General features: G+C 44.0%; 1 protein-coding gene across 1 annotated transcript in view; it reads right to left on the bottom strand.

The window, feature by feature from the left end:
* LOC106577246 (transmembrane protein 150A) overlaps positions 1–21338 on the bottom strand; it is a 50040-nt gene that overhangs the window by 18211 nt on the left and 10491 nt on the right. Inside the window, exons 3-6 of the mRNA XM_014155172.2 lie at positions 18711–18758; positions 17719–17805; positions 9844–9911; positions 3433–3560 (exon numbers count right to left, since the gene is read on the bottom strand). Of these exons, the coding sequence (XP_014010647.1) occupies positions 3433–3560; positions 9844–9911; positions 17719–17805; positions 18711–18758 (331 nt within the window). The remainder of the gene's footprint in view (positions 1–3432; positions 3561–9843; positions 9912–17718; positions 17806–18710; positions 18759–21338) is intronic.

Here is a 21338-nt window from a genome sequence, read left to right as displayed (position 1 = left end):
TGTTATAAACAGAGTAGACTAAGTTTTGTAGACTTTTGCCATTGCCAAAGTTTTCAAAAATTGCGTTGTTTAGAAGGAGTGCAAAGTCAAAGTGAGTTATTGCACACGGCCATGTCACAGAGTAGGCGTTCCCTAACGGAAATATACAGATGTACGCTAGAACAGGCCAATAGGATCTTGCTAGCTCATGCTTGGCTCTGCCCACCTCCTTGCTTGGCTCTGTCCACTATGACATCTGTTCCCATAGGAAACGACAGGCTGTGGTGTTTCTTGCTTTAGTGATAAAAATCTTTGCTCTTACTTTTGCTTTGACACACACACACACACACAGAGGCTAAAGGCGTCCGCATGCTTCCCATCTGAAACAGTTATATTATCGTTTCGGTCTTCTGCAAAGGTTTTTTCGGCAGTTTGCACACACAAAAAATCTTCCTTAAGCAAGCCAAACTTCAGTCTCCGAAGTCTATGCCCTTTTTGGGGGGATTGGTCAACAGTAGGGATTCTTCAATGTAGTGTGTGTGTTGTCATTCAACAAGAGACAAGTCGTTTTCATGCACATTGTTTTATTTAGAAAAACTGCACCAAACATCTTAGATTTAAAATTGCGTGACTAAGATCTCCTCTACAAAAATGTAAAAATGAATGACAACTCAAGAAATCTCTTAGATTAATTCGGACTATTTTGAGTTAAGTGTAAACTGGCTACGGCATCTCAAAATGGACAAACAGTACTATTGCCGCTATCTTCTTGTTTTTCAAGCAAAGATCTTCTAAGGGAGTATGCGAGCACACTCGTTTGGTTTGCCTAGCCGTAGGTGCCAGCCGAACTGAAGCATGCTGACGCCTTTAACTCATCTCTGTCATAGCCCACACTTACCCACAGTTGGCACGGTGTATGAGCCACCGGACAGGCTTACTCTGTAACCAAGGGACTGGACTGTGTTAAACTGTTATACTGGCCTCTAAGAGGTGTGGTTCAGATGAGGCTGGTGGGAGAAGCTATAGGAGGACAGCCTAATGTAATGACTGGAATGGAAGAAACAGAACGGAGTCAAACATGTTGTTTCCATACGTTAGATGTGTTTCATACCGGCCCAACTACTACAATGAGCCTGTCCTCCTATAGCTCGTCACACCAGCCTCCTCTGGGGCGGTTAGAGGTGCGAGCGTGAGTAAGAGGCCCTATCAAAAGCTTCAGAAGAGTAGAAGGGTGATGTTAGGGGCCCTAATACTGAAGAGTTTCACATCCATCCTACTGGTTCATGCACCTTGCCCCTCTTCTTGCAACATTTTATCAATAAACAGTTATCTGACAAGATTCTTTATGCATGGCATCATCAGTTATTTTGTCTGTCCAATGATGACTGAAAATGCATTCTGGTTTCTGCAGCTGCTAAGAAAACCATTAAACTAAAACACCATCAGAAGAATCCATTCCCTGAAAAAAGAAAATATGTTAGCCAGAAGGTAGCCTCACTGTTAAGAGCGTTGGGCCAGTAACGTAAGGTAATTTGTTCAACTCCCAAGCAGACTAGGCAAAAAATCTTCCCTTGAGCATGGGTTATCCTGCCCCGGGGCTCTAAGTGGTCAGGCTTAGAATCCTCAGTGCTTTCCTAAGATATTAGTCACTAAACATGGAGTTTCACATCCATCTTCACACAACCATGTCTTAACAACCTCCCCCTGTCAGGAAGCTCTCACATTAACACCCTGCGTCATATCAAGACATGGCATGATAACTAATTGTTAGTTAGGAATTTTAAGGTTTTTCTTTGATAAGATGAATGCTTCAGTTTGACATTTGGGATGCTTCTCATTAATTATCTTTCCTCCCGGCCCCCGAGTGGCACAGAGGTCTAAGGCACTGCATCTCAGTGCAAGAGGCGTCACTACAGTCCCTGGTTCGAATCCAGGCTGTATCACATCCGGGCGTGATTGGGAGTCCCATAGGGCGGCGCACAATTGACCCAGCATTGTCTGGGTTTGGCCGTCATAGTAAATAAGAATTTGTTCTTAACAGACTTGCCTAGTTAAATAAAAAAGTTAAATAAAAAATGTATTCCTCCTGTTGTTCCTTTGTAAGTGCTTTTATTTAATTATTTTATTGTGTGAAACATTGTTACTTGTACTGAAAAGCACTATACAAATAAGGTTATTATTAATTATCTAAAAAAATTCAGCACCATCTGTAATATCCCTCAGTGTATTTAGTGGGTGTTCATTTCAAGGAAGGACAGAAAGCTCAGAGACGTACAGTAAATACCCATGGAAGTAACACAACGTCGTCCATTTTTGCTGAGTCACCAGAGTTGGTAGAGGGAAGACCTCTGCAAAAAACATTAAATGAATTACAGAATTCTTCGAGTTACCATAGATTCATTCGGAATATTTTGAGGATGTGTATACTGGCTACGGTGACTCAAGTGGGACAAACAGTACTATTGCCGCTTTTTTCTCGTTTTTCAAGCGAAGGTCTTTTAAGGGAGTATGCGAGTAACAGACGTTCACGTCTCCTAGTCGAGTTCTGCAAGGAGCAACCCGAACCTAGTATGCAGACGCCTTAAGGAGAATCAGGGGTGTAGGGAAGGTGTCAGCTTTACACCTCTCCAGTTCTGTTATGAAGAGTCCATGTCTGGCATTTAGGGTAGAAACACCCTACACACACACACACCACTTCCTTCCACAAACACACTGCCCAGAACGCCCAGAGAGTAAGCAGTAGAGCTGCAATTTTTTTTAAATTTTTTTATCCTGGATTCCTGAAGTCAGGAGGGGAAAAAGCAAGTAGGTAATCCTCGGTCTACGAATCACCGTTCTCTGAAACACCTGGGAATTTTATGAATGTTTGCAGAATTTTACAAGCCTAGTATAGAGTAGGGATAGACAGAGCGATATTAGGATAAATGGAGAGGGAAAGAGGGAGGAAGTCATTCAGACATAACTGATTGCAGGCAAAGGCCTAATGTACTGAATGTTAAGGAACCCCCCCCCCCCTTCCTCCACTAGTCTCTATGGCAACCCTCCTATAGTACCCCAAATTGATGCCAAGTCGCTCGCACGGTGCCAAAGTCCCAAATATTTAAACTTGCAGAAACTATGTCCTGAAAAACTAAACAACCACAGGGCAGGAATTAAGGTGGGATGCCTCACTAACTACCCTAATAATATATATATATATATATCACCCTAATAGATATATATATATATATATATATATATATATATATCTATCAGTGGCTGTGTGTGTGCCCATATGTGAGTGGTCCATAACTACAACATGAAGCAGGTCTGGAATGCAGAGGCACCAGCATAGGGAGGAGAGGTGGAGAGGAGGAGAGGTGGAGAGAATAGAAAAGGGTTGGGGCACCAGAGGAGAGGAGAGGTAGGGACAGATATAGAGTGTGAAACAGTTGTGTTGCTGAACACACGTACCTGGAAGTTGCCAATCATGATGAGTCCTGCAGCACAGATCCAGCCGGTGGATAGGCCCGCTGTGTTCAACACACAGTTCTGATACTTCTCTATCACATGGGCATAACGTAGGAATACTATCACCATCACTGTAGAGAGAGAGCGAGAGAGTTTTTCCAATGGTTTCCAGGAAATTCACGAGGTGACAATACTAGGGACGGGAGGGGGAAGAATAGGGAAGGGTGAAGGAGAGACCAGAGGAGTTACACTAGTGAAATAGGAGAGAAAGAAAAGGAAAGGGGTACAGACCGAGGGGTCATTGCTAATGGGTTTGGACTGGTTGTACTGTCACTAATGCAGACATGCTACACTGGTCTCTGTTGGGCTTCATTGTACCTGCCTAATTGAAGATAGCTGTGAGGGAAGGAAGAGTGGAGCGAGAGTGGGAGGAAGGGGAGACAGTGAGAGGGAGGGACGACGAGAGATTGGGAAGGAGGAAGGGGAGAGTGGGAAGGAGAGAGGGAGGTGGGTAGAGAACTAGGAGCCCCTTGTGTCGTGACCTCAAGCTGAGATGCCCGGGTCATGTTCATGAGGGCACGCAACAGAATTTCAAAAATATATATATTTTGCAACAGAAAAACAATTATTTTCTAATTGCACAAGCCCACAAAATGCCTCCCTGTTTCAGTCTTTTTTTATCTGTTAAATCGCTAATGAACAGGGGCTGTTCCAAGGCGGGAAGGACTAGTAGTGTTGAAGTAGGGCCTCCACCACAGGCTCCTTAAGGTAGGTTAGGGTTTCCTCAGTGGTGGGTCAAAATACCATTGTTGCTAAGCCCAGACAGGTGTTGGTATGGGTGTTGCTGTGCCAACCCTGCCTGGCGTCACTACAGGACACACACAGTCTGGACAAAGACCGAGGGAAGACAAAAGCACCACAGTTCTGTTAATAACTTAAACATACATTATGGGACAGAAGGAATTCTGGCAGTAAACATACACCTAGGGGCAGAGTGATGTTATGAAACAAAAGCAGGTAGCTAGAGTTCCCTGCCGCAGGGCATTAAGCTTAAGACACACAGACATTGGTAAGAAGAAAATAAAATGGGGTTTCAATGTGTGTGTGTGTGTGTGTGTGTGTGTGTGTGGCCTACGCGCATGTGTGTGTTCAGTGCACCCAAGTCATTTCAGAGAAGTGAGGTAAGTTACAAGCATGGAAAAATAAACCGCCTTGTCTCTGGGCTAGTAGGAAAAGGAAATGGTGCCTTATTTCTCTCTCTGTGTTCTGGTTTCTATTCAACAGAAAACACTGAGGAGAAAGAAAGCTAATTGGCATTTACTGCATTCAATTACAGTGTCTGTCTGGTCTGTGCACTGGCTGGTTGCCTAGCTAGCAGTCTTTGTCAATAAGGTCCAGCTGTGTATTTATTTAAAAACAAGTTTACGTATTGAAGCCTTCAACAGTGCTTGACCCTACCGTAGGCTTTTAATGCTTAAACATGTTGAAGTTTGATAATCAAATATACATTTCCCCCTGAAAATGTCAGAACATCTCCGGCAGTACATTCAGTGGCGTTGACGATAGCAACAGTATCCTTCTCTGAGAATACCGGTCATCCCATAATAGATTCAAAAGGTAGACTCAGAATGTGTACTAACTAAAGCAATTGATGAGTAAGCACCTGCAGTGACCGCCATGTTACCATGGAAGGACATACTGTAGCACCTCTGAACAAGGTTCACTAGCTAGAAGAAAACTGGACTGAAACAGGGAGAAAATAAAAGCTTGTTTTCATTTTCCATTGCAAAACTTTGTTCGAAATGAGTGCTCTAATGAATGACCCTGTCATTGCATTGAAGAACATGGCTATGGACATTTACAACAGCTAATACCAAATTAAAGTAAACGTGGCCCAACCACAGAACATCATGTGCCCGTTTCTGTTCCTCCCCCTAACCCGCTCTCCCCACTACTCGAAAACCTTTTTGTAAGCTTTTAAATTATATTAAACTCCACAGTTGATATTTTCCAGTGACGAAGACATGGATGTCTCATGGTGTGGTGGGGTATGCAAAAATGGGTCAACTTTGGGCACTTCTATCTTCTGAATGTTTTGCTATTCAGATCTAAAAAGTCACTTTCTGACCACTTCTTCCATGGGCAAATATGTATGGAAAGTTCTGTTCAAATCAAAAGGGTTGCAGTCAAAAAGTAAAAAGTAAATCAAATGGAATGACGCATTCTCTAAAAACTCAGCTGCTACACACCCTAAAGAAGCAGTTCCCTGACGCCTTGATCTAAACTAAAGCAATGTTTCTCCTTTTTATTACGACCCTCTATAGCTCCCTCTCCCCGTTTTCTACCCAATATGGAATGACTGGCTATCTGTGTTCTCACGTCAGAGCTAAGTTAAGCAATCTCGGTTCTCTGTGGGGTCAAGTCAGAGCTAAGTTAAGTGGGGGAAAGCGCTTATCGAGGCTCCGGGAGGGACAAATGTCCTGGGCTACGTCCCAAATGGCACCCTATTTCCTACATAGGGCCCTGGTCAAAAGTAGTCCACTCTGAGTAGTGCACTGTAGGGAATTGTGTGTCATTTGGGTCGCATTCCTGCACTAAAATATGTCATGTTCAAGGGATAGTTCACCCAAATTACAAAATGACATATTGACTTCCTTACCCTGTAAGCAGACCATGAACAGGGTATGACAGCAATTCATGCTTTGGTTTAGTTTCCCTGGCACTAATTCCACATGACCAATATTAGCATTTGTTCAAATCATCCAAAAGTATGTCAAATTGATTGTGAAGCTCAGAGTCACTAATCGTTGAACATAGTGAAAAATGACAATATGGGTCCCAGGACTTGAATTGGATTTGTGAAACAAATGCTAAAGCATTAGCATGTGGAAACAGTGCCAGAGAAACTAAACCCTTTTGGGTGAACTACCACTTTAAACTTAGTAAGTCACATCTACGTTATTTGTGATGGTGAAATACCAAATAGACGGGGCGACAAAACAAACTCAGGCAAGACAATGCAATCAAACCCAGGCTAGACGTCATAACGTGCTCTGAGAATTCAAGTGGCCGCTGGGCCAGCCACCCTTCCATCAGTCAGTATCAGACAGCTGGGCCAGCCACCCTTCCATCAGTCAGTATCAGACAGCTGGGCCAGCCACCCTTCCATCAGTCAGTATCAGACAGCCGGGGTTCTCGTTTTCTTGTAGCATACAACAAGCATGTAGGCTACTCTACTGCATCATAACAATTCAAATTTACAAGTGGAGTAAGCTATGAACGTTAAACAATAAAATGGAATTCTATTTTACACAGTCAAGTTCAACAATATAGGCCTCCAACTGCGGTGCAACGGTAAAGCCGTTATCTGCTTGATCTCTTGCAGTGCAAACACTTGCCTGGAAAAGTCGACCCTCAGCATCTATAGGGTTGAATTATAACATAAATTTGCCATCAAAAGTTTCCAACAGTAAACTCAACATCCAAGAGGAAAACAATTAGCTAGCTAGTCAGCCAGCCAGCTAGCTAGCCCAGCAAAGTTTGCAAGTAAGTGCGTGAATGTTTACTTAGCATAGCCCACCAGTAGGCTATGGACATTTGCAAGCAATGTGTATGTGGATCGATTTGTTTGCGAGCCAATATATTATATGCTTTATTATTAACCGTTTCGACATGCATTTGTCAGCTAAATAACGTTTTTATTCTGTATCACCCAGCTCTCATTTATAATGAGTCTGGTTTATAATGAGGGGGATATAACTAGATAAACTCAGCAAAAAAAAGAAATTGTCTTTCAAAGATCATTGTAATTTGGATTTTTACTAATTAAATTCTGTGAAGTTAAGGGTTTAAACACTTTACCATGCTTGCTTAATGAACATTAAACAATTAATGAACATGCACCTGTGGAACAGTCGTTAAGACACTAACAGTAGGCAATTAAGGTCGCAGTTATGAAAACTTAGGACACTAAAGAGGCCTTTCTACTGACTGAAAAACACCAAAAAAGAAAGATGCCCAGGGTCCCTGCTCATCTGCGTGAACGTGCCTTAGGCATGAGGACTGCAGATGTGGCCAGGGCAATAAATTGCCATGTCCGTACTGTGAGACGCCTAAGACAGCGCTACAGGGAGACAGGACGGACAGCTGATTATCCCCACAGTGGCAGACCACGTGTAACAAAACCTGCACAGGATCAGTACATCCGAACCTCATACCTGCAGAACAGGTACAGGATGGCAACAACAACTGCCCGAGTTACACCAGGAACGCACAATCCCTCCATCAGTGCTGACTGTCCGCAATAGGCTGAGAGGGGCTGGCCTGAGGGCTTGCAGGCTGTTGTAAAGGCAGGTCCTCACCAGACATCACCGGCAACAACGTCGCCTATGGGCACAAACCCACCGTCACTGGACCAGACAGGAATGGCAAAAAGTGCTCTTCACTGACGAGTCACAGTTTTGTCTCGCCAGGGGTGATGGTCGGATTCGCGTTCATCATCGAAGGAATGAGCGTTACACCGAGGCCTGTACTCTAAACAAGGTTCTTTCTAGCCATAACTGGAAAGCAAGCCTTATTACGAAAATAAAAACCCAATTTAATTCAAGCTCTCTCAAGATTATCCATATAAACTTAAAAAGGACAACTTGTCATCCAACCATATACAAAGGTATTTGTAGGATGACACATTCTCAATGGATAAGCCACCAGATGTGACAATGTTAACCTTCTCTGGCTGAGTGCGAGCTCTGGTAAAGTTCATGAAATGTGTTTTTTGTAGATTCAAGACCAGTTTGAGACCATAAGGGAGGCCTGCAGTAACTATAAAGCAGTCTGGAGCTCTTCAACAGCCTGAACCAGAGAAGGAGCACATGAATATATGACTATCATCTGCATATAGATGCAACTTTGCTGGTTAAATCCCATTTCCCAAATCACTCGTACAAATTGAGATCACCATATGAGCTAAAATGGAACCATGACAATTTCTGAGGCTGGTAACTCTAATGAACTTGTCCTCTGCAGCAGAGGTAACTCTGGGTCTTCCTTTCCTGTGGCAGTCCTCATGAGAGCCAGTTTCATCATAGTGCTTGATGGTTTTTGCGACTGCACTTGAAGAAACTTTCAATGTTATTGAAATTTTCTGGATTGACCGACCTTCATATCTTAAAGTAATGATGGACTGTTGGTGCTCTTTGCTTATCTGAGCTGTTCTTGCCATAATATGGACTTGGTCTTTTACCAAATAGGGCCATCTTCTGTTTGCTAACCCTACCTTGTCACAACACAACTGATTGGCTCAAATGCATTAAGAAAATAAATTCCACAAATAAACTTAAGGCACGCCTGTTAATTGAAATGCATTCCAGGTGACTACTTCATGAAGCTGATTGAGAGAATGCCAAGAGTGAGCAAAGCTGTCAAGGCAAAGGCTGGCTACTTTGAAGAATCTCAAATATATTTAGATATGTTTAAAAAAAAAAGTGGTTACTACATGATTCGTGTTATTTCATAGTTTAGGTCTTCACTATTATTCTACAATATAGAAAATAGTACAAAAAAAACAAAAACTCTGGTATGAGTAGGTGTGTCCAAACTTTTGACTGGTATTGTATATTAAACCAGAAAAAAAGTTCCAATTTTATTTGGGACTTACAGAGTCTGGCTTTAAAAGCTGCTATAGCCAGCCAGCAGACCTTAAATAGCAGTTGGCATCATTAATCCTCCTCTACCCTGAGTAGGGTAGGGACACGGAAACACACAACTATGAACACAGTCATACACAGACACAAAGCAGAGCTGGGATGGCTCTCTGATGCTTGGCATTACGTCCGGCCGCCCTGGAACACAGACACATGCATGCCCAGGGCTGTGCGTCAATGGAGTGGGCTCAGCCACAGCTGGGAATCATTGACTGGAGCTGTTAGACTCAAACTGCCGACACACACAGGGCACGACACGTGCACATGATGTATGCGTTCTAGGGCTGTTAAACAATTCCAACATTTTATCAAGTTTATCGTAGGATTTGCGAAAATTGACCTGTAATTTAAGATTATACAAAAAGCATTACAAGAATATTGACATCCTGATTTTGTCCAAAGTAACAGCCAGCAAAATCAGGTACATTGAGGTTAAAAAGTGTGCTTTGTCAAAGTCAACTTGTTGTGCCATTGCATTGTTTTTAGCTGTATAGATTGTGTGTGTGTGTGTGTGTGTGTGTGTGTGTGTGTGTGTGTGTGTGTGTGTGTGTGTGTGTGTGTGTGTGTGTGTGTGTGTGTAGTAGATATGTATTTTGGCAGTTTTCAGTGTATTTTGAATGCTTAACAACAAAAGTATGTATATTACAAAAAGTTAACTTTAGTTAATTAACTGAGAACCCAGATCAGTTCATGTGTGTAGACAGAGACTCACCCATGAAGGATCCAGCGCTGCAGATGAGGCTGAAGAAGCAGCTTTCTGGAGGAAGAGTCCCACATTTACTGTAGAAGGAAACAGGACAACAATGCAGTTCAAAAGACCAATTAGATCACGGGCAAAAAAAATAAAAAAATAAAATCAGACAGTGTCTCTCTGTGCATGTCAGCCTTTTCTCAATTGGGTAAAAGTCTGTCCTCTCCTCAACTCCTCCGTCCTCCTCTCATCTGTGACCAGGAAACGGATAAGTGGTCGACATATGTTGGAGTGTCAATTTGTTAACAGGTGAACAAAGGAGTTCGCTCGTCTCCTCGATTGCCTCCTCTGGCGGATGACTCTCAGGTGTATCCTACCGTTGAAGAATTTTGAAGTCAGCCACACCCCCTTTGAAACAGCTATTGTTTTCTTGGAGGGAAAAGCATGCACATTTAAAAATGATACGCTACTTATTTATAATTTTGTCTATAAAATGGACTGCCACATGTAGTTAAAAATTATTATACTACATTTGATGTATTTTGCAATTCCATCTACAGTGCCTTCGGACAGGTCTCCCGAGTGGCGCAGCGGTCTAAGGCACTGCAACTCAGTGCTAGAGGCGTCACTACAGACACCCTGGTTCGAATCCAGGCTGTATCACAACCGGCCGTGATTGGGAGTCCCATAGGGCGGCGCACATTTGGCCCAGTGTCGTCCGGGTTTCGCCGGTGTAGGCAGTCATTGTAAATAAGAATTAGTTCTTAACTGACTTGCCTAGTTAAATAAAGGTGAAATGAAAATATAAAAAAATCAGACCCCTTGACTTTTCCCTCAATCTACACACAATACCCCATAATGACAAAGCAAAAACAGGTTTAGACATTTAAGCAAATGTATAAAAAAAAGTAACTGAAAAGTATTCAGACCCTTTACTCAGTACTTTGTTGAAGCACCTTGGCAGCAATTCTTCAAGTCTTCATGGGTATGATGCTACAAGCTTGGCACACCTGTATTTGGGGAGTTTCTCCCATTCCTCTTTGCAGATCCACTCAAGCTCTGTCAGGTTGGATGGGGAGCGTTGCTGCCCAGCTATTTTCAGGTCTCACCAAAGATGTTTGATCGGGTTCACATCCGTCTCTGGCTGGGCCAATCAAGGACATTCAGAGACTTGTCCTGAAGCCACTTCTGCGTTGTCTTGGCTGTGTGCTTAAGGTCGCTGTCTTGTTGGATGGTGAACCTTCACCCCAGTCTGTGGTCCTGAGCGCTCTGGAGCAGGTTTTCATCAAGGATCTCTCTGTACTTTGCTCCATTCATATTTCCCTCGATCCTGACTAGTCTCCCAGTCCTTGGCTCTGAAAAACATCCCCACAGCCTGATTCTCCCACCACCATGCATTACCGTAGGGATAGTGCCAGGTTTCATCCAGATGTGACACTTGGCGTTCAGGCCAAAGAGTTCAATCTTGGTTTCATCAGACTAGAGAATCTTGTTTCTCACAGTCAGAGTCTTTAAGTGCCTTTTGGCAAACTCCAAGCAGGCTGTCATGTGCCTTTAACTGAGCAGTGGCTTCCATCTGGCCACTCTACCATAAATGCCTGATTGGTGGAGTGCTGTAGAGATAGTTGTCCTTCTGGAAGGTTCTCCCATCTCCAGAAAGGAACTCATGAGCTCTGTCAGAGTGACCATCGGTTCTTGGTCACCTCCCTGACCAAGGCACTTCCTTCTCAATTGCTTAGTTTGGCCGGGCGGCCAACTCTAGGAAGAGTCTTGGTGATTCCAAACTTCTTCCATTTAAGAATGTTTTTTCTTTGTCAATATGGGGTATTGTGTGTAGATTTGAGGAAAATGTTTTATTTAATCAATTTTAGAATAAGGTTGTGATGTAACAAAATGTGGAAAAGGTCAAGGGGTCTGAATACTTTACAAAAGGCACTGTATGTAAACACTTGATGAAACAAGGAGTAATTTGTTTGTTTCCTTGCCTCGTCTCCTCAATTACCTTTGACCTTTTTCCAAAAGAGGCAAGGAGAGGATGGAGGAAAGGATGGGAGGAATCAAGCAGCTCCAATTGAGAAAAGGTCTGTGTGTCACTCTCTGCTATAACATAGCATTTGACTTTTCACCTACTGTTCTAGCCTTTCACCTACTCTCCGACCCTTCCTAGAAAGGTGAAGGGGGAAACCAGCTATTGAAGGGGTGAGGCAATCAGTCATAATACCTGCCTGCGAGCTTGCACCTGTCTGCCTGGTTCTGTCTCCTGTTAAGACCAAGCCCTCTCAGCTGGCTGGACCTTGCCACTGTCTCAGAGACACACACTAAAAAGCAAGCAAGCGCACACACCCAACCCTTTCTCTCATTCACAGCTCGATTATAGAACCATGAAAGAGTAATTGCAACTTCTAGAGGTAGGAGCCAGTTATCCTGTAAGCTTTTTCAATACCATATATTTGGTCACAACTGCTATAGAAACCATATATTTACATTCTCCAAGTCTCCTATAGAAATCATATATTTACATTCCTTAACGGTTCTCTGAAGTTGAAGGCTCTGGGGATGGGAGAGGCTAAACAAAGCACACGTCTCTTAATTATCTCAACCCCCATCGGAAAACTGACTCCTCTTTTCTGGGGAATTCCTGTGTGTGTGCGCTTTTTAGTGTGTGTGTGTTTGTTCCACGCAGACACAAATCTGAGCCGTCAGTTATTTTAAGAAACAGGAATCACACACGCATATGCAGACACACACACACACACCGGAACCGAGAGAGACAGAGGAAGATGGTGCCAGTGATACAGAGAGGAAAGGGGGAGAAACAATGAGTAAAGAGAAAGGGGTGGTGACGTGAAAGTGAGAAAGAGGGGTAGAGAGAGCTATATAACAAAAAAGAAAACAGCAAAAACATAAGACTACCGTTCAAAGGTTTGGAGTCACTTAAAAATGTCCTTGTTTTTGAAAGGTACATTTTTGTCCATTAACATAAAATTGATCAGAAATACAGTGTAGACATTGTTAATGTTGTAATTTTTTTATGGAATATCTACATATGCATACAGAGGCCCATTATCAGCAACCATCACTCCTGTGTTCCAATGGCACGTTGGTGTTAGCTTGTCCAAGTTTATCATTTTAAAAGGCTAACTGATTATTAGAAAACCCTTTTGCAATCATGTTAGCACAGCTGAAAACTGTTGTTCTTCTGATTATAGAAGCAATAAAACTGGCCTTCAAAACACCAGTCTCTACGTAAACAGTGAAGAGGCAACTCCGGGATGTTGCCTTCTAGGCAGAGTTGCAAAGAAAAAGCCATCTCTCAGAGTGGCCAATAAAAAGAAAAGATTAAGATGGGCAAAAGAACAGACACTGGACAGAGGAACTCTGCCTAGAAGGCCAGCATCCCGGAGTTGCCTCTTCACTGTTGACGTTGAGACTGGTGTTTTGCGGGTACTATTTAATGAAGCTGTCAGTTGAGGACTTGTGAGGTGTCTGTTTCTCAAACTAGACACTAATGTACTTGTCCTCTTACTCAGTTGTGCACCGGGGCCTCAGTTGTGCGCTGTTCTGTGAAGGGAGTAGTACACAGCGTTGAACGAGATCTTCCGTTTCTTGGCAATTTCTCGCATGGAATAGCCTTCATTTCTCAGAACAAGAATAGACTGACGAGTTTCAGAAGAAAGTAATTTGTTTCTGGCCATTTTAAGTCTGTAATCGAACCCACATATAATTGGAGTCGGTACCCCTCGAGCATTCTGGACAACACCCATGGGGACTCCACACACTTTGCCCTTTGAGACCAGGAGAAGCGGCCGAGGCTGGGGACGGGTGTGTCAGGGGTCCTGCCGGGGCCTGCCTTTCCTTTGGCGCCCCGAACGCCTTGGTCCCCCAGCCACGTCCCTATGGCAGTTGACAGGCTGTACCACCGCACACTGTGCCCCTCCCTGCTGTCGTTCCTCAAGGCGATGGGGCAGGAGGGACCGCACCGTTGTTCGGGTGCAGGTGGGTGGCGATGGTCTGTCTGCCTTGGACCCGGGGCCTGAGGAGGTGGCATGAACCGTCTCAGGGTCTCCCGGTCCCTCCGAACCTTATCGGTCTGCTCCAGAATGTCATCGGGCGGCAGCGTAGCCTAGTGGTTAGAGCGTTGGACTAGTAACCTAAAGGTTGCAAGATAAAATCCCCGAGCTGACAAGGTACAAAATCTGTCATTCTGCCCCTGAACAAGGGAGTTAACCCACCGTTCCTAGGCCGTCATTGAAAATAAGAATTTGTTCTTAACTGACTTGCCTAGTTAAATAAAGGTAAAATAAAATAAAAATTAACCACTGTGCCAAAGGTCAGCCCTGGGGTGATGGGGAGAGTGGCAAATGTGCTCTGGAGAGCAACTGGCTGACGGGATTGGGCCAGCCAGAGATGGCGCCAGGAGGTAACCACCTGCGCCATCAACTCTGGAGCAGGGAAAGCAGGCGAGACATCTCCATCGCTTCCCGGAGGAGCTCCTCTGTGCCCCCCCGCAGCCGGGGCAACAGAGTCTGCAGGTAGCCCTGCAGCAGCATGGACGCGTTGGTAAGGCGGCCAAGAGAGCAGAGGGACCCACATGTGGCTTTCAAGTCCGCATCAAAGACTCTGGGGGTCCTGGCTTCAGACGCAGGTTCCGCCCTATAATCTCCTGGTTCGGGAGGACCATGGCAGCTATCATGGTCTGGTAATCCCGGAGGCCGAGTGACTCTGCGCCCGCATAACTCCATGGTCCAGTCTCTGATGTGAGTCAGAAGCGCCCCCAGAAGCGCCCAGCTCTCCTGCAAGGCCTCACGGAACTCAGCAGAGATAGGGACAGATGGAGAGTCAGTGTCCACCAGTTTGATGTCCAGTGCAATGGCTACCCAAGTGAGTAGGCCACTCATAGTCTCGAGCCGCTGGGGGGGCTATGAAGCCCCACCGCCAGCTTCTGATGGCCTGTCAGCCTGGTAGCCCTGCTCACGGTGGTGAACAGTGCCAGCATCGTCCCACAGGAACAGCCCATCACTGGCCAACAGGGAACAGCTGTTGTCGCCATCGAAGCTATAAACCTTCTGATGCAGGGCATGCGCCCTCCGTTCAAGTTGATCCCAGCAGTTCGACTCCGGCCCTCAACAGATGGGTTCTGCCTGCGGTTGCTCCGGCCACGCTTCCTGGGAGGGGTACTGGGCCCAGTAGAGGGACTAACAGCTCGCTGGCACACCACTCCTGAGCCGAGCCTGGCCAACCCACTCGCGCATGGCCTCCAATCGCACCAGGTGCAGGCGTTCTGAGAACACCACACAAAACAGGCATCCAGTAGGGTGCTCCACAGCCCTCTCCACGTGGCTCAAACCCAGGCAGTGCATACACGAGGTATGCAGATCTCCAGGGGGATGCCACCATCACACCTGCCACAAAGGGAAGCCATAAGCTCAGCCAAATCAGCAAGGCCACGGAGCAAGGGTCCGACACCCTGGGAGAGCTTATGTCGTGACCCGCTTAGAGGAATAGGAACCCAGTGAGGCATAAATTATCCAGTACCTCTGCAAAAAACAGGGAAAAAAACCTTGTAGGGTAATTAGCAGAGACAGCATGTTAAGCAATTCACAACACACACAGAACAAGCCAGTCGACAAGTTGTTTAAGGTAAATACCATTTGTGGCAGCAAGAGCCACCAATATATTAAAGGACGCACACAGAGTCGTAGTGTAACGCTAACGAAACACGACAAACCACGGGCGTAAGACACAGATCAACCGCACGCAGCGAGTAGAGCACTCAAGAGGGTCTGGCCATGTGGCCAGCTGCTCCAGGCTGCAAATTGCCAGTGACTATACTTCCACGCAAGATATTACACTTACCAAGCACACTTCAGAAAGCTTGTTCCGCCGAGAAAATGAAAGCGCGTGTGTCGCGGCCATGGGGTCTATATATGGTGGCGGACCCCAGCCGAGACACTGGTGTACAGGGGAGTAAATCTAAATCCTCACCTCGGATTTATCCCTCCGCTGCGGAGTGATATCAATATATTGGAGTGATCCAATATAGTGAAACATAACCAACCAAATCATCTGGCTCTTCTTTGGACACTGTTAACTAATCTCCAAACGAGCTTCAATGCCATACAACACTCCTTCCGTGGCCTCCAACTGCTCTTAAACGCTAGTAAAACCAAATACATGCTCTTCAACCGTTCGCTGCCTGCACCCGCATCACTACTCTGGACGGTTCTGACTTAGAATATGTGGACAACTACAAATACCTAGGTGTCTGGCAAGACTAAACTCTCCTTCCAGACTCATATTAAAACATCTCCAATCCAAAATTAAATCTAGAATCGGCTTCCTAAGCATCCTTCACTCACACCGCCAAACATACCTTCATAAAACTGACTATCCTACCGATCCGACTTCGGCGATGTCATTTACAAAATAGCTTCCAATACTCTACTCAGCAAATTGGATGCAGCCTATCACAGTGCCATCCGTTTTGTCACCAAAGCCCCATATACACCACTGCGACCTGTATGCTCTAGTCGGCTGGCCCTCGCTACATATTCGTCGCCAGACCCACTGGCTCCAGGTCATCTATAAGTCTATGCTAGGTAAAGCTCCGCCTTAGCTCACTGGTCACGATAACAACACCCACCCGCAGGTATCTCTCACTGGTCATCCCCAAAGCCAACACCTCATTCGGACGTCTTTCCTTCCAGTTCTGTGCTGCCAATGACTGGCATGAATTGCAAAAATCGCTGAAGCCTTATATTTCCCTCACTGACTTTAAACATCAGCTATCAGAGCAGCTAACCGATCGCTGCAGCTGTACATAGCCCATCTGTAAATAACCCATCCAATCTACCTACCTCATCCCCAAATTGTTTTTATTCACTTATCTGCTCTTTTGCACACCAGTATTTCTACTTGCACATCATCTGCTCATCTATCACTCCAGTGTTAATTTTCTAAATTGTAATTACTTTGCTACTATGGCCTATTTATTGCCTTACCTCACGCCATTTGCACACACTGTATATACACTTTTTTCCCTATTGTGTTATTGACTGCACGCTTGTTTATTCCATGTGTAACTCTGTGTTTGTGTCGCAGTGCTTTGCTTTATCTTGGCCAGGTCGCAGTTGTAAATGAGAACTTGTTCTCAACTAGCCTACCTGGTTAAATAAAAGTGAAATAAAACATTTTAAATGAGAAAACAAAAAGATAATTACTTGACACATTGGAAAGAATTAACCAAAAAAGCAGAGCAACCTGGAATGCTATTTGGCCCAAAACAGAGAGTACACAGTGGCAGAATACCTGACCACTGTGACTGACCCAAAATTAAGGAAATCTTTGACTATGTACAAACTCAGTGAGCATAGCCTTGCTATTGAGAAAGGCTGCAGAAGGCAGACCTGGCTCGCAAGAGAAGACAGGGTATATGCACACTGCCCACAAAATGAGGGGGAAACTGAGCTGCACTTCCTGACCTCCGGCCAAACGTATGACCATATTAGGGACACATATTTCCCTCAGATTACAAAGACCAAATCCAATATCTATTGGGTGAAATACCACAGTGTGCCATCACAGCAGCAAGATGTGACCTGTTGCCACAAGGGAAACCAGCGAAGAACAAACACCGTTGTAAATACAACCTATATTTATGTTTATTATTTTTACCCTTTTGTACATCATTACAACACTGTATATAGACATATGACACTTCAAATGTCTTTATTCTTTTGGAACTTTTGTAAGTGTAATATTTACTGTTAATTTGTTTATTTCACTTTTGTTTATTATCTATTTCACTTGCTTTGGCAAGGTAAACATATGTTCCCCATGCCAATAAAACCCCTTATATTGAAATTGGTAGAGAGAGAGAGAGAAGATCAGACTGACCTGATGAGTGGAACATTTTCTAGAGTACAGCACAACGTTGGTCCACTCTGTTGGTACAGCTCCTTGTCACACGACTGGTTATATAACCTGTGCGCGCGCGTACACACACACAGACAGACACAGGGAGGAGAGGGATGCTTTGATGAGGATAAGGTTTTTAAAGTCATGTCAAGCAGCCCTTGTAACTTGAAACAGTCTAGTAGTGCATAATAGAAGAACAGCCCTATTATGGAAATACTAGTCTGTAAGTGACATTACATGGAAAAGTGTTTTGACAACCCCACACACATTCAGCATGGCAGGGGTAGGCAACTAGATTCAGCTGCGGGCCGATTCTTGTCGGAGCAGATAGTCGGGGGGCCGGAACATAATTATAATAATTTGTGCATTGCAAATTGGCTACAACTAACTCCAAAAAGAGTTTGAATAGCTTGATTAAATTGAGACATGATCACTTTCTTTTTTCATGGGAATGCTCAGAAACAGGTTTCCTAAATTAAACAAATTCCTGGTGATTTTAGTATTTTCTTACAAAAAATGTATCATGATTACAGGCAGCTAAGCTAACAGGCAGCTAACAGGCAGGTAACAGGCATCTTATCATAGCTGATACAGAGATGAGTGAGTTAGAGGAGAGCAGGAGAGCCAAAAGAGACTCCTTGTTGTGAGAGTGGTTTGACGTATGCAGGCAAGTATTATACCACGTATAGGTTTCAGGCTATGTAGCAGTGATACAACTGGTTGATAACTAGTTATTAACATGAATAAACTACACAGCTAGCCTAGTGGTTAGAGTGTTGGGCTAGTAACCGAAAGGTTGCTAAATCAAATCCCCGAGCTGACAAGGTAAAAATCTGTCGTTCTGCCCATGAACAAGGCAGTAAACCCACTGTTCCTAGGCCATCATTGTAAATAAGAATTTGTTTTAACTGACTTGCCTAGTTAAATAAAATTTAAAAACAGCTATTAACATGAATGATTTAGCTACGTACCAGTTATCCACAGGGCAGACGTGCTGGTTGTACAGGGCCATGACGTACCTGTGACAGGTAAAGAAAAGGGTTAGCCTATGCATAATATAGACAACATTGATCAGGTAAAGGAGTAATGGCTAGGATAATACACAGACAGGATGCAACACACCTCATCAACTAACCATGGTCTTCAGTCTGGACCACACAACTGCAACTTGAACATTTAACTACTTGAAGCATGAGGCTTATGAACTCACAGCCATTCATTTAACTTGGAATGGCAAAACTGATTCAGGGAATAGTTGGCCATCTAACATGTTTAATACTCGTTTTCCCAGTGGCCTCTATTCTTAGAAACAATAAAAAGAGAAACACAGTCAGAACCAGTGAGTCATGAAGAAATAGAGGGAACAGGAACAATAACCGTCACTGGTGGTTTTGTGGTTGAACCAGGGAGAACAGGGGGTGAAATACTAAGGTTTCCAACCACAGGACAGAGGTTCACACAATAGAAGAGAGGTAAAATGTAGGTTATTTGAAACATGACCATTATGCGAGAATGCTCTAGCGGTAAAACGCATTGCTTTCAGAGTGTTATGATGGGGAGGAGGCATTTTCTAAGTGGATGAGGTTTAAGTCGTACGAATTCACAGAATATTTTACAAATTCAGGTGGAGAAATCCAGGCGAGGCAAGCAACCTGTCCACTGTAGAATATACCACCTAGATCGGCTCTCAAAATCCTGTAATAACCAGCTAAAAATCGGGGGGAGGGGGAAATCACATCCAATGTAGTTTAAAGGTTGTCACTGGTTGTATGCTCTCTCAATGTAGGCTATGCTCTCCATCTATGCTGTCGTTGCACTCTCTAGCCTTCTGTTACAACAAATAAACCAACCAATAAGACCACACAACAACCTGTCACTGAGAGTCCTGTTTACTTGCCCCTGGAAACCAGGTCACCTGATAACAAATCAGCTAGCAATTCTGACTGATCAAAATCACCACAAAGTGTCTTCTAATTCCAATCGATATTCTTGTTTGCTTGAACTAAAAATTGGTCACTGGACAGGACTAATATCAGGAAATCTGGGTGTACTCCTAGAGGACCAGTCTGGTCAGTGTGTTCTAACCCAGAAACAGGTTGATTCAGCTTGGTCTCCCCCTCAGAGGGGCACTGACCAGAGAGATGAGAGAGGGGTGAGAGAAGGGGTAAAGAGAGAAAGGGTGAAAGAGAGGGGCGAGAGAGAGAATAGAAAAAAATAATTGTGCACCAGAATACAATGCACCCAACAAAATCAAAACTCTGATAAAGGGTAATTGTCATTGAAAAATGACAAAAGCACAACCCCATGCAGTAGATCAGACAGACATCCGTGTAGGCTGTCAAACACACAGGGTCTTTCTCAAAATGCATACTACGGTGCTCCGAGCACGGGAAGGTCGGAGTATGAGTCCAAATCAAAGTATGGGAGGGCACTTCTCAGATGTGTACTCCGTTTGTACATATTTTGAAGCGTGCATCGAAGCAAGCTTCAACGAAAAGTATGCACAGAACTATGACGCAATCACGTAAAAATGACAACATTTCATGAAATCAATTGCAGACAGAGAAAATAAACTCACTTTGGAATTAAATGTTGCCTATTCACATCTCATACGTTGCTTGAATACAATATTTCATCATGATCAGTTAATAAATTCATACTGTGTTAATTTTAGCATGTTTAGGAGGCGAAAGAAATGCACACCTATTTAGGCGAGGTGCTGGCTAGCGGAGTGGAACACTTAAAATAAAACGAGAGCCTCACACTAGGAGCTCAGATGCAATAATTTAATAACCAACGTTTCAACAGACAAGCTGTCTTTATCAGGGTATAATGACAAACACTGCGGGGTGACTCGTTTATATAGTGTCAAAAGACACACACAGGTGTCTGTAATCATGGCCGGGTGTGGCCTGACATCATTGGTTAATTCTCAGATATTAAAATAGCATACAAAAAACAAATGGATAGCGTACGATCATAGATACAATTTTGCTACATAAGCCTACAAACATTTACAATGGCACAATCACAATAATCACAAGAATGGCTTCAGATCAAAGTCTATGTTGAGACTGAAAGGAGCAAGGGTCTTTAAAGATCCAGGCAGCCTTTCGTTTTAACAATAAATTGTCGAGGTCACCCCCTCTCCTAGGGAGGGTGACATATTCGATGCCAATATAACGTAGAGACGAAATCGAGTGGTTTTCTTCCAAAAAGTGGGCCACAACTGGGTAAGACGGGTTTTTGCACCTAATGGTGCTACGACGCTCTAAGATTCATACTTTTAATTTTGTTTTAACCACATCATTCATACTTTTGTTTTAACCACATCATTTTTACCACAAAAGACAAGTTATGAAATCATTAACTGCCTTAGTGGAGCAGTGATAACACCTTTGATTGGGATCTGTTTCCCTGTTTGGGGGCGTTTGAAGGATCTACATTTATAAGTGCCATTGCATTGAGCACAGCCATTACACTTGTAGTTTCCATCCAGTAGGGCCGCAAATAGACGTTGTGTAGGGATATCTTGAGGTGGTAAAATCAGAGTTACCAATTGATCTGAGATTTCTGCCACGCGAGAATTCGACCAAGGG

The sequence above is a fragment of the Salmo salar genome, chromosome ssa18 (genome assembly GCF_905237065.1).
Source record: "Salmo salar chromosome ssa18, Ssal_v3.1, whole genome shotgun sequence".
Lineage (NCBI taxonomy): Eukaryota > Metazoa > Chordata > Actinopteri > Salmoniformes > Salmonidae > Salmo > Salmo salar.
Note: the sequence above shows the minus strand (reverse complement) of the source record. Positions and strands in the feature narration are given on the sequence as shown.